The 14,732-nt window shown below is 35.9% G+C and overlaps 1 protein-coding gene across 1 annotated transcript in view; it reads left to right on the top strand.

Moving 5' to 3' along the window:
• Nucleotides 1-14,732, top strand: part of CNTNAP2 (contactin associated protein 2) — a 1,523,154-nt gene that overhangs the window by 99,565 nt on the left and 1,408,857 nt on the right. The window contains exon 3 of the mRNA XM_057550506.1: nucleotides 10,616-10,809. Coding sequence (XP_057406489.1) covers nucleotides 10,616-10,809 — 194 coding nt within the window. The remainder of the gene's footprint in view (nucleotides 1-10,615; nucleotides 10,810-14,732) is intronic.

The raw sequence follows: 14,732 nt of genomic DNA, 5'->3' as shown, positions 1-14,732 counted from the left end.
TTATAAATGAAATTAATGGACATTGAGTCTAATCTCCCTGCCTATGTAAAATTCCCCTATAAAGAAATTCTTATTATGCAGCTTTCACTTGAGTATCCCCAGTAATGGAAAGGTCACTACTTCTTGTGATAATCCATTCTACTGCTGGTGTTATTTTGATGTTTTTAAAAATTGTTACATTGAAATCTGACTATTTATAACTTTAACTTTCCTTTCCTAATACCATTACCTGAAATAACACACACAAAGAGTCTGTTTTCTCCCAGTCATAGTATTTCCAGGACATTTAAAAAATAAGATCATACATCATTTACACTATTTGGTAAGTAAATTTAAAAATTACGGTCATATTACGGTTCAAGATTTTCTAATCAAATGTAATTATTATTTTTCATTAGACTTGTGTACAAGTTTCACTTTTACATCCTGGCCCAGGCTTACCTCCTGTGAAGATTTACTCTTTGTGATGAGAATGGAAATTGCTCTGTGTCTTCTATTTAGAACAGAAAGCTGATCAAACTTAATTTTGGGTTCACATTAGTTTCAACTCCTATCTAGCCTTAATGCAGTTTATGCGGCAATACAGTTCTTGTGTGTAGGTTTCATTTTTCTTCTCTCTTACAGCACAATCCTAAGGTAAAAATTGACATTTTCAAAAACAAATTGACATTCTTAAATCAAAGATCTTAATATATAATTGACCTATAAAATTCCCTGAAAATGTTTTATATTTTTGAAAAGTACATGAAACTAAACTTGCCCTGCAGTGTCTATTTCTCGCAACTCAGATACAGCCTCTGAAGTGATGAATATGTAAATAGAGGCCTCAATAGATGAATGTGCTTTTAATTTTTCCTAATTGCAAGAAATTTGCTGATTCTAATGATGCAGTTCATATCTGGATATTTTCAACGTTGTAAAGAGACCTCCCTGCAAATTTTCTTAGTGTAGTATGCCGGACGCTTGAAGGAACAATCATATTTAAGAAGGAAACTTTTGTTCTCCCAGCAGAGTATTTGTTTCAGATTTCTTAAAATCAGTTTGATATTCAATTCTCTTTTTTTTTTTTTAATTTCTGGCTGCGGTGGGTCTTCGTTGCTGCACACGGGCTTTCTCTAGTTGCGGCGAGCAGGGACTACTCTTTGTTGCGGCGCTCTGGCTTCTCATTGTGGCGGCTTCTCTAGCTGTGGAGCACGGTCTCTAGGCACGCGGGCTTCAGTAGTTGTGGCTCGCGGGCTCTAGAGTGCAGGCTCAGTAGTTGTGGCGCACAGGCTTAGTTGCTCCGCGGCATGTGGGAACTTCCGGACCAGGGCTCGAACCCGTGTCCCCTGAATTGGCAGGCGGATTCTTAACTGTGCCACCGGGGAAGTCCCCAATTTTCTTCCTTGGTCAAATTCCAAAATGAAAAGAATTTATGGTATAATGAGTAATCTGTGGACAGACAAATATAATTGAGAGTATTGAGTTAAAAGGTAAAATCTTCATTTAGTTTAAGCAAAATATTAATTTCAAAAAGATGAGTTAAAAGTAAATAATTTTTCTACATAAAGCATATATACTTTTGGAATGTTTTGTATTGTTACATCACTAGAAACTTTACATCTCTAGTCTTTTAAATAGTAGAAGTTGGAAATTAAGTTATTCCTTCATTTTCTGTTACAAAGCATAAGTGTCTTTGGTCCCTTCAAAGCAATATTGTAAGATTAAGTCCTCTTATCATTGTAGGTACTCTCTTTGAACATTCTTAGTTTTGTAATTGTTTTTTTGAAAATGTCAAGCCCATGATGTTGAGCACCTTTTAGATGTTTTATAGAGTATTGTCCTTTTCTGTGAACTGCCTGTTAAGGTTCCTTGCCCATTTTTAAAATTGGGTTGTCTGAATGTGTCTTATTGATTTGTGGGACTTGTTTATACACTTTGGATATGAGCATTTTCCTTGTTATATGTTTGGAAATACCTTCCTGGATATGAGCATTTTCCTTGTTATATGTTTGGAAATACCTTCCCCCAATCCATGTTAGCCATTTCACCCTCTTATTAATATCTTTTGAAAATAATCTCTAATTTTAACATAATCTAATTTATCCATCTTTTCCTATATAGCTAGTGCTTTTGAGTCCTGTTTAAGAAATCTTTCCCAACCCCAAGAATATAATGTTATTCTCTTAATTCATCTTCTACAAGCTTCAGTGTTCTACTTTTCACAATTAAATCTAAACATTTTTAGCTTGATCTCAGTATGGTATAAGGCAGGGCTACATTTCCCTTTTTTTCATGTGGATATCCAATTGACCCTGAATATATTATTGAAAAAATACCTCCTTTCTCTATTTTCCTATGCTACCTTTGTCACAAATTAAGTGCTGATATACACATGTATACATGTAGTTTTGTTTCAGGGATCTATATTTTGTTTATTTGGCGTATTTGTCTATCCTTGCACGCATAAAATTTTGTTTTAATGTACAGTAGTTTTATAATAAGTCTTGGTATCAACAGAATGAAAGTAGTTATCAAGAAAATGCAAATTAAACCTGCAATGAGCCAGAATGTCTAAACTAAATTTAAAACACAACAACAACAAAAAAGAAGGCTACCTATGCCAAGTTTTGGCAAAGATGTGGAACAGCAGAAACACTTGTGACACTACTGGAGTGTATTGGGCGAGGGGGATAAAAATCAGTTCAACTACTTTGGAAAATTGTTGGCAAAATAAACTAAATTTTAAAAATACAAACATTTTTGGACACACAACTCCACTCCTGGGCATATACCCAACAGAAAAGCACAAAGAGGTGCTGAAAAACATGAACAAAAATGTTGATGGCAGTATTATTCATAACAACTCCAAACTGGAGATATACACATGTTCAACACTACCCTAGAATAATGGATCAATAAAGAACAGTACATTACACAATGTAGTATTAGGCAGCAAAGAAAATGAAGAGTCTACTGCTAAACACAATGCCATGGATGAATCTCTGGGGCAGTTCACTGGGGAGGAGAGAGGTGACCATGTTCAGAAAAGGACACAGTGAGAACGTCTGTGTCGCTGGCAATGGTCTCCTTATAGATCTGGGTGGTGATTATATGGTTGTTCATTTTGTGATAATTCCTAATACTAGATGCTTGTGATTTCTTTTTCTATTTATGTGTAAAGCCTTAATTAAAATGTATCAAAATGTTTGAATGCAGTACTGCAAATAGAGTATCATAGTTAGATGGCATAATTTTAACACTGCATTACCCATAAAGTAAATTAAGGTTGCCTAACTATTTCTAAGCATCATGCACCTTAATAATGAAGTTGATAATGCATTTGTTCAAAATGTGCATTTTAGGTTATCATTGATGTTAAAACAAATTTTGCTAGGAGAAGCTCAGATTTCCAGCCAGTCAAGAACATTTAACATCATAATTCAGCTAGTTACTGTATTAGGTCTCTTTTCCAGCTTTATGTAATTGACAAATTTCATAAGCATGTCTTCCATGTCTTAGATAATAAAAGTATTAAAAATGACAGTGTACAGAACGAAAGCCTGTGGCATACCATTAGGACCTAGCTTCAAGTTGACGCAGTCCTTAATCAACATATTTGGGGCATGATTATTAACCATTTTTGAATTTACCTAAAACTGCTATGTCCCAGACCACATTTTACTATTTTATACTTATCAGAGATATTGCCAAATGCTTTGCTAAAGTTAACTTGGAGGTACAACGATGAAATTTACTGTCTCCTATTAAACAAGAACGTGATCAAAACAGGAAATCCTTATAACCCACCAACACCACCCTCAGTATCTCCAACACCCCAGACCATTTCCCTTTTATTCTAAATGTTCATAATCCACACACCTGACTTTAAAGAAGAGCCTTCTTGTCTATTTTTTTTCTAAGTCCTTTGTTTTGAAATTTTATGTTCTGTTTGTTTTTTGGAGGGTGTGTTATTGTTTTTTGTTTGTTTTTACCTACCTTTACTTTTCTGGCAGCTCCTTTGATAAATATTCAAGGAAGCTAACGTTACATTTATGAGTAAAACCAGTCCTTTGAGATATAATCTGAATGTTTCAAAAACTTAAAGCAGCTGTGCTTCTCTCCTTATGTCCTAATTTGTCTCTGGAGGTAATTTCCTGTACTCTGATAAAATCACATCTTTTTTCTTCTGTTTTGTTTCAAAATTAGCTTTTACACTCTTTTATTTTAGAATTGTTTTATTAGTTTATTCCATATTTTAGGAATGATGGTGGCATGGCCGTTTTCCCTTCTCTAGCTCATGACAGACGTTAGTTAAAGGCCATGGCTCTCTTTTCTGGCTACTTCCAATCAACAAGTGTCTATACTTGGTTGAAGCATATTTATCCTACTTCAGATAGAACTCATAATGCTATCTGGCCTGCAAGTCTCCTTTTCAATTTATTCTTTTCATCTGATACATATTTCTCAACCAGTCATTAAAGGTAGTTCTAGCCTTAATTAAATGTTTTTTTGTTTTTTTTTTTTTTTAATTTTTTTTTTTAATTGTATAGCTACTTTATTTATTTATTTATTTATTTTTGGCTGTGTTGGGTCTTCGGTTCGTGCGAGGGCTTTCTCTAGTTGCGGCAAGTGGGGGCCACTCTTCATCGCGGTGCGGGGACCGCTCTTCATCGCGGTGCGCGGGCCTTTCACTATCGCGGCCCCTCCCGTTGCGGGGCACAGGCTCCAGACGCGCAGGCTCAGTAGTTGTGGCTCACGGGCCCAGCTGCTCCGTGGCATGTGGGATCTTCCCAGACCAGGGCTCGAACCCGTGTCCCCTGCATTAGCAGGCAGATTCTCAACCACTGCGCCACCAGGGAAGCCCCTAATTAAATGTTTTTCTACCTTTTTCTGTTAAATTAGAATCGAGGCTTGTATTCTCTGGTGGTGTTATAACCATCTGCTTCGGCATCAGGTTTATACAGGAGCCATTTATCACTGGAAAAGAAACTCCAGGTCCTCTCTTGAACCACACACGAAGTTTCTCTTTGCTCTCAGAGGTACTAATTTACAAATTACAAAGCGGAAATGTCTATCACAATTATAAGCTATCCCTGAGTTTAGAGTGTTGGTTTCATCCATTTCTCCAAGTTCTCTATTATAATTCTTTGCTCAAGGAACCCCAGTAGGGTGGGCATCCAGAATGCAAACACTAGTATCTTTATAGTTCACACACACTCACCCGCACACATGCACACACACATATATGGAGGGAGAGAAATATGTGTATGTGAGAGAGAGGAAAAAAAGAGAGAGAGAGAAAGAGAGGGAGGGGTGGAGGGAGGTGAAAGGGGAGAGAGAGAGAAAGAGAAAGAGGAAGAAAAAGGGGGTGAGGGAACAGCCTCCTAGTGTTTAGGGAATAGTAGGTGTTCTATGTAAGTACGTATCTTTCAAGTCACTGTAACAATTTATTAGTCATCTAATTTGGTTCTATTATTTCTAGGTAAGAGTTATTCTTAAATCATCTTAGAAGCTAAGAGTTTATGAATGTTCAGTATCTCCACCTCCTTTACCTCCTCTTCTACTTTCCACTCAAAGCTCAAAGCTCAAAGGTAGTTCCTTTGAGCTACCGCAGTATCCACTGGGAACACTTTTGCCCTCTTTCTTATACTCTCCATGATATATTGGGGGAGCCCTGCTGCTCTCTTATATACCATTTCCTGAGGTTTTTGTCATGAAAGAGGTATCATTCTTAATCCTTGGATCAATAGAGGTTACACATGTCACAAGCCCAATGAACAAAGTAATCAACCTCCCCAAATTACATTGCTGGAGAGATCAAAGAGAAACAAGAAACTTCTCATCCATCTTTCCACAATGTTCCTCATGAAAGCCTGACATTTGCCCTCTCCTTGAGGCTAGTCACTATTCTCTCCACATATCCTTCTGCTAAGGAATAAGTTTTGACTTACATTTTCATTGCTTTTAGATTTTTTGCTTCCCTTAAAGTTGACAATAAATTCATTTTTTTATAGTAATGAGATAAATGGGATTAAGTAGCTGTATGTTAATTGTTTCCTTATTGAAAAATTGTAATGTAGCAAAAAATGGGTAACTTAAGAAAATTTATTCTGGATTCTTTTTTTTTTTTTGGAAAAACTAGTTAGGGGAAATATTCTAAATTTCATCAATCAATTGCACATATTTTTCTCATTTCATTCACAGTAATATTTGCTTGTTTACTTCAATGACCAAATCACCTTTTTAATAATGCACAGATAGAACTTTATGTGCAGTTGGGTATAGCATTTTTCCAAAGTTGGGAATTATATATCTAACAGATAAGAAAATATATTTATGATCTCTTGATGACTAGGTATATTGTCCATCTATGGCTTCTCCAAAATTTTACAGAATTCTCGGTAAAATAGACATGTGGATGATATATGAATATTGGAAATATTAGATGCTACAATAGGAAAAAAAAACAGCATAAAAATAACAAAGTACAAAGCAGGGGCAACTAACACATACTGTTAGTGAGCAGATTAAAAGGAAAGTGGCTCCAAGAAAATATTGTGAACTGGATTTCCCAGGATACAAATTCTGAAATGGAGAAGAGCATGTAGGAAATTTTTTAGGGAGTACCTTCAGGATGAAAACCTGTGGCAGAGAAGGGAAGGAAGCAGAAATAGGCAGAGGAAGTAGTTGAAATGCAATGCAATCTCAATGGAAGTTTCAACTAATTCCTCAGGGACCTCTGAGACTGTAGTGACCCTCAATAGTTTTCCCAAGTTGGGGCAAGGGTACTGGCCCTTTATATCCCCATCCTTGCATCTGTACAGACCTAGGAAGGGATGTGACCTTGTGTAAAATGCCTCTTTTTTTAACCAAGGAAATTCCTGAAGGGGAATTACAGCTAACTACTGTGTTCTGACAGCACTCTAAATATCTGAAAGAATAAGTCCTCCAGTCATAAAGGAGAACCAAAATGGCATGTCACAGCATCCACTGCAGAGGTGATGTTTGGAGTGAATTGCTGATCCTTGAAGGAAAAATAATAATTCCCCAGGATAAGTTGAGGGAGGATTTGTGTAGGTATAGAGGGTGTGTTCCAGGCATGTCTTTTGTGTGTGAAGGCGTGGGCCATTTATTTCTGGAGGCAATGAGGATCAATTGAAAAGTATTGGTCTGGGAGTAAATATGATTAGATTTGTAGTTTAGAAACATCATTCTTGTAGAAGTGTGGTTTGAAGAAATAGGAGAATGAAGACTGAGAAAGTAGTTATGAGGTAGTTATACACACTTTCTATAGAAAGCATGTATGTAGACTAAATATATACACACACATTATACACATAAATCTTTTAAAAATGTTTTGGAAGTATAATTTAGATATAGTAAAATGTGCAGATTTTTAAATTTCCTCTCTTTTCAGAAGTTGATCTTGGGCAGAGGTTGACACATTACAGCCCTCCAGCCAGCCCCCCGTCTTTATTAATAAGGTTTTATTGGAACTCAGCCACACTCTCGTTTCTGGATCTTCTATGGCTGCTTCGTGCTACAACAGCAGAGTTTAGTAGTTATAAGAGAGGTAGCATGGTCTGCAAAGCCTAAAATATTCAGTGTCTAACCCCTTACAGAAAACGTGTGCAAACCCTTGATCTAGGGTTTAATGCTTCAGGTAATACTGTATCACTTCAAATGTAGCGTAAGGAACTCAGTACAGTATATTTATTTCTTGTTTCCTACCCTTTGTGCTATTGTAGTCATACATTTTACTTCTACATCTGTTATAAACCCTCTTAATTCATTGTTACTATTTTTGTTCTAAACACTCAATTATCTTCTACAGAAATTTTAAAACATGAACAAATATTTTATATTTAGTGACATGTTTACCATTTTCAGCATTTATTTCTTCACATACATGTGAATTTCCGTATGGCCGATTTTCCTTGAAGCTAAAAATTTTACATTTCTTATACAGCATACCTATTGATGATGAATTCTCTCAGCGTTTGTCCTAAACATCATTATGTTACTTTCATGTTTAAAGGATATTTTTGCTGGATGTAGAATTTTACATTGACACTTTCTTTTTCTTCTCATCATTTCAGAAATGTTGTTCCCTTGTTCACTGGCTTGCATTGCTGTTGTTGAGATGTTATTGCCGTCTGAACAGTTTTAAGATTTTCTCTTTGGCATTGTTTTTTTTATCAGTTCTTTATGATGTGCCTTGGTGTGTTTTTCTTTGTATTTACCCTGCTTGGCGTTCAGTGAATTTCTCAGATATTTGGGTTCATATTTTTCAACTATTATTTCTTGAGATGTATCTTTTTCTGCCTCAGTCTCTACCCTTTCTGCTTTTCTTACTCCATTTGCATGATTGTTAAGATATTTAATGTTATCCTACAGGTTACTGAAGTGTTGTTCATTTTTAAGCCTTTTTACCCCATCTGAGCTTTGGTTTGAAGGGTTTGTATGGACCTGTATTTAAGTATACTAATGTTTTCTTCTCAGTTTCTAATTTGCTGTTAAGCCCATCCAGTAAATGTTTTATTTTCAGGTATAATTTTTAGTTCAAAAATTTCCATTTTGCTCTGTTGTTTCTTTTCTCCATTAAGGTTTCATATTTATTTCATCAGTATCTATATGTTCTTGTTCAAATATGGAACAAATTTATAATCTCTGTTTTAAGGTCCTGATCTGCTCATTTCATCATCTCTGTCATCTTTCTGTCTATTTCTATTGACTGACTTTTCTCTGGTTATGAGTCACATTTCACTGCTTCCCCAAATATCTAATATTTTAAAAAATTTTGGACTGGACATTATGTATTCTATTTTGTTGTTTCTTTCATGTTTTCATGAAAGTTTCATGAAAAGTAAACTCTCATGGTCTTCCTTAATGGAGTGTTGAGTTTCATTCAACCGAGGAATTAATTTATTTGTGAGTCAGATTGATCTTTTTTCAGGCTTGTTACCAACCTTTGTTCAGATGTGTCCACAGTAGGATTAGAATTAGAATCCTTATTTAGGATTAACTTATTCTACTCCCTTTCTGAGATCTCTACTGAATGCCTAGGTTTGTTCAAGTTCTCTCAATCTTGTCCAGTCTGAAATCAGACTACTTCCAGCCCTGTGCAGCCTCTGACTATTGTTCATTTCAGATCTCCCCTTACCTGGTCTAGTGGAGTCTTGATCTGCAAATACACAACTTAGTATTCATTCAGAGTCTGAACTGCAGAGACTCATTGGCGACCCTATGTACATTTCCAGAGCCCCTTCTCTACACAGCTGCCCCCTCCCTGGTACTCTGTCCTATAAATTCCAGGTTCCTCAGGAGCTTTGATTCTGCTCTGTCTCCATCTCAGTGATGCTGCTTTGCCTGTTTGGAATAGTCTTCCATGTGCCGGGATCTGGAAAGTGAACCAGGCAGAAAGCCAGGAAGTTGGCAGGGCTCACCTCATTTTTTTATCTTCTCTCATGGATCAGGGTCCAATACTCTCTGTTGTCCAATCTCTTAAAAGGGTAATTGTATACATTTTGTCAGTTTTGTAATTTTTTGTGGTGGGAGAGCTATTCTGTCATGGCTGAAAGCAGAAGTAAGCCATATAAACATCATGAAATGAATGATATATCAGTGATGATTTACAAAATGATCTTTATTAGCATACTCCCATAAAATAAATTATTTTATTGGCAGCATTTAAATTCCTTACTTGAAAAGTGAGGCACATGTTTTGATATACTGTATATTGGATAATTTGTTAAATATTTTTCTATTATTTACTCCCATTAGTAACAAAACTTACTCAAAAAATTATATCACCTCTTAGCACTAAGCATTATGCCATATTTTCTGTAATGTATTTATGTACAACCGTAGTTATTTTACATAGTGCTATAAATTAGGACTCTTTTTGTTCTATGTTAGTGTTATTTTTCTGATAAATGTTTTTTGCATTCTTACTATTTGCCAGTCACTTATTTTATTTTACCAAAAGAAGTTTCACTTCATTTAGTGACTCAAATTATTTTCCTAGAAATGTGTTTATCTAGAGTCATCGGTTGTCTACCTCTTAAGTGTTAGTAAATGTATTGCCTGATTTACTATATGTCTTAGTTCTCAGGAGTCCAAGGGCTTAATGCAATATTAGGCCTCACCTTGAGAACTACTAGCATTCTTTGAACTCTGAACTTTCTAAAGTAAAATATATTGTAGAGTTGTGTATAATTACTTTTTGTTTCATTTATGGTCTACTAAAAGATAAACCCTTACACGAGGAAATAATAGATTGTTACATATCTTTTCCTAGTGACTTTTAGTTGAAGAATTCATGGTAAATTGATCAACCCTCAGCCAATTAGACTTCAACATGTACTAATAAGACCTAATTGAGGAATTATGAGGACATTTGCTCAGGAGAAAATGAGCACATAATTACACCATAAGGAGGTTAGAGTATCAATGTTACCCAGCTTTAAGAATATTAGTTGAAGTCCCAGTGGCATCTATGAAGGACACTTCATAATGTATCTGTGAAATATGGTACTACCAAGGCAATTAAAAGATGCAGAATGATCCATTGTCAATTGTAGAAGTTCAACATTAAATACCTATTTCCCCCTCTTGTCTCTACCTTATTCAGGTGCTGGGGGATGGTCTCCATCAGACAGTGACCATTATCAATGGCTTCAGGTTGACTTTGGCAATCGAAAGCAGATCAGTGCCATAGCAACCCAAGGAAGATACAGCAGCTCAGACTGGGTGACCCAATACCGCATGCTCTACAGTGACACAGGGAGAAATTGGAAACCCTACCATCAAGATGGGAATATCTGGGTGAGTCATTGTCAGAAACGCAAAGACGTAGAATTGAGTTGCAGATATTTGAAAATGGTAGCAGACTCCCGTGTGTCCTAGGGCTGGGGAGCAGCTACCCGGCTCCTCCCAGCCCTGGTGCACCTGGGGAAAGGCTTGGGAGTAGCCTGGTTGGAGGTTCATCTTGCTATTTTTGTTTCTTTGTGTTTGTGTCCTATGGTACTTGCTAAGAGAGAAAAGAAATGTGAGCAAAGCAAAAGAAGGTGGGAAAATGAGTCCAATCCCCAGTATGCCCTACCCTGCCCCACCCCGTGCCTTTCCTTAGTGGTGGAAAACCCTTATATTGTAAACTCAATGTGTCCCCTCCCCCAACCTCTGGTGTATTTCACAGAAAACAAAACCACCCAATAAAACTGTGTTGAAACCTGAACAAAAAAAGAAAAGTATCTGGTAAATAATGTAATGATGATAGAACACTAGAATTCTTTAAGCACAATATTTCAGGTAACTATATTTTTGTCTGTAGAACAGATCTGCCGTGGTACACATTGTATGCAAATTCTGAACTGAGAATTAAGCAAATAGAATGAAAAAAAAAATTCTCCTGACTTAGGTTTCCATTTCTTATATCTGCTCACACTTATTTGCCTCAGACTGTTTCTGTTGAAGATATTTAATTAAATCTTTAAAGGGCAACAGGTAAGAAGGTCTATTGCCAACAGGGATTAGAGGAGCTGATGGACACAGGGCAGGGGAACTGTGAACTCTGAAACGGTTCACTTCCTGCTGGAAGCCAGCCCCAGTCCGGTTTTCTATTTTGTTTCACTGAGGGCCTGTTTGGATGAAGCACCACTTCTTAGCTACCTATGAAGAGAAAAATAAGGTAGAAAAGTAGTTTTCTTTTAAAGAAAAAGCAAATGAAAGACCAACCATAGCTCTGGAACACATCAGGCACCACAATTAGCATCCCCTCCCCAGTGTTAAACGTTCTAAAATATTACTAGTCCTCACTCTGAGGTGTGTGCATTTGCCAGTATTTATCTATTAAAACCACTGAGAAGCTATTCATTCATTCTTGTTGATTGAAGAAAGTTTCCGTAGGCTGCAGTTTCTATTCAAGGTTTAGGGCAGCAGGTCCCAATCTGGGCTATCCATTTGAGTCACCTGAGAAGAATTTAAAGTATATGGATGCCAGGCACACCCAGACCAATTAAATCAGAATCATGTAAGTAGAATTTATATTAATGACACTGATATTTTTCGAAACAGAGATCTTCAATTTGAGTAAACTATTGAAATTATGAAGAAATAATTTAGAGGAGTAGGAGCAGTGATTTGTGGTAAGAAAAGAACATTCTCATATTATAGTAGTAGTTTAAACCCCTATTACAGATCTATAGGCACTTTATCCTTTTATTAGGAGAGAAAAATATAAAGTTTAATCCATTTGCTCTTAAAATTATTTAAATTATATTGGAAAGTTGTGTATATTCAATTAAATATTCACACTATATAAATAAATTATTATAAAATACTAAATGTTGAGGGATCTATTTTAGTTTCATTATTTTAAAAGGCAGCCATAAACAAAATCAAGTAAAACCATCAATACTAAACAAAAAGGAGAAGGAGGAATGGGAGGAAATTCTTTTTAATTTAGGTATTAGACAGAATGCTGGGGATTTTCAACATGATCAGGGCCCACTCCTAGAGAATTTATATCTTAAAAATCCTCAAGCAATTTTTGTGAGTATGCAGAGTTTAGTGCTCCAAGCTTGGGTAGGTGGTCATTTCCACAGCAGTATCCAGTGATCATAGCTGTCATGTGAGATAAGTTTATAATATCCTGATAATAAAAAGTACATATGACAGAGTAGTCCTTTAGAAGTAACTTCTATTAAGCCATGATTGTATGGCAAGAACATCTGTATATTGGGATGTGTAAATTGTAGGAAGCAAGTAGAGGAGAAAATTTCTCTTTATGGAAATTCTTCATCTCACAATTAAGATAATTTAAAGTCTCAGGCATGATTTATAGAAAAGTGGTTTTCAACCCTGGATACACAATGGAACCTAGAAAGCTTTAAGACATGGATGTTTGGGCCCTACCTCCAGAGATTTGGAATTAGATGGTCTAGGCGTTGAGATTTTAAAGCTCCCCACGTCATTCTAATGTGCAGTCGACATTGAGAACCATATTTTAGATTGGTTTTCAGCCTGTAGCTAAGGTGGGGATAGAGGAGATCAACTGTGAAAAACAGTGGTAGAAGAGAAAATTAGAAAGGACCTTCCTTAAAGTTGAGCAGAGAGAGAGAGACTGACCAAATGACTAACCAAACAACAGACCAAACAACTAACTGGGTGTAGATGAGTGAGGGTCAGATCACAAACTCTTCCAGTAGAGTATTCATTATTTTCTAACTCTTTGTGGTTGCTAACCGGAAATGCAATTAATTACTTGAGTGGCTGCAGCCAGACTCCAAACTATCTTTCAGATTTCTGTTTCTGTAACGTTTTCATCCCACAGTTGAGAGAATGTCAAATCCTCTCCTATCATAATGTACTAAGGTAGTTTATAAAGATGGCTGCTCTAAAGATCACTGCTAAAATGCAGTGATACTAGAGCTTTACTTATCAGACACTTAGAAGTAAGGGAGGGTCCCATTCTGACTAAATACAGAGAGGTAAGTTCAAAGAACTAAGGTGGGTGACTTGGACTCTTCTGGTTTACATAAAATGCCAGTGGTTGAGTCAGGGAGACAAGGTCATTCAGCGAAAATATCACAAATTGTGAAGGTAGGCTACATCTACAAACTGGACTCTCAGCCCTTTCTGATGGTGATAAGGGGTGTATTGCTATTGTTTTTTGCCTTTCTGGTGTTCATTTGGTTGCTTCCTTTAAAATCATGTATTTCTCATTAAAAATGAGTACGTGGTGAGCAATGAATGATTATTTCTAGATGAAAATATAGTGAGCTAATTATAAAATTTTAAAAATCAAAACAAATTTGAGACACAAACTAAACATTGTAAAATATACTTAAGTGCCAATGAGCCTGCAACATAATTTACATTACTTTAATGATCTATGATAGAAATATTTTAACCCTCGCGAATCTGAAAAATAGTCCAGTACTTCGATGTATTCTAAAAGAGATAAAATTTGTTGTTTCCTAAAAGTTCTTCAGTACTTTTGAACTTATGTCTTAACATGCACTAAGTAATTAAAATTTAGCACTTACAAATCTCAACCAAAAATATACTGGGCCTAAGTTTATTAAAAATGGTAATCAAATATCGGACTTTCTTTTACTCCAACTGTTTAATGTAATGTATATTGCACTTAAAAGAGTGAGAGAGTGGCATGGACATATATACACTACCAAATGTAAAATAGATAGCTAGTGGGAAGCAGCCGCATAGCACAGGGAGATCAGCTGGGTGCTTTGTGACCACCTAGAGGAGTGGGATAGGGAGGGTGGGAGGGAGATGCAAGAGGGAGGGGATATGGGGATATATGTATACATATAGCTGATTCACTTTGTTATACAGCAGAAACTAACACACCATTGTAAAGCAATTATACTCCAATAAAGATGTTAGAAAAAATAAAATAAAATGAAGGCTAGTTTAAAAAAAAAAAGATTTCTCACATAGATAAGATTGGATAACTTTTTGATGGGTAACACCTTATACAATGTAAAGTTTCAGAGAGTCAAAAGATTTCAAAATTGATGAAGTTTTAAGGTTGCTTTTCCTATTTTTTCCTAAAATGATTGATTACCTGAGAAGAATGCAAAATAATGTAAGTTCAATCACTTAAATACTGTTTTTAACAAATGTCAATGGTTATTCTTTCTATGATTGTAGAAATGGACAACCATGACCAATTTTATTATAATATTTTTATTAAATGTCCATATGGAGATTCTGAATTATTTTAT

This window comes from Balaenoptera acutorostrata, chromosome 7 (genome assembly GCF_949987535.1).
Source record: "Balaenoptera acutorostrata chromosome 7, mBalAcu1.1, whole genome shotgun sequence".
NCBI classification, from domain to species: Eukaryota; Metazoa; Chordata; class Mammalia; order Artiodactyla; family Balaenopteridae; genus Balaenoptera; species Balaenoptera acutorostrata.
This window is presented reverse-complemented; position numbering and strand designations above follow the sequence as displayed.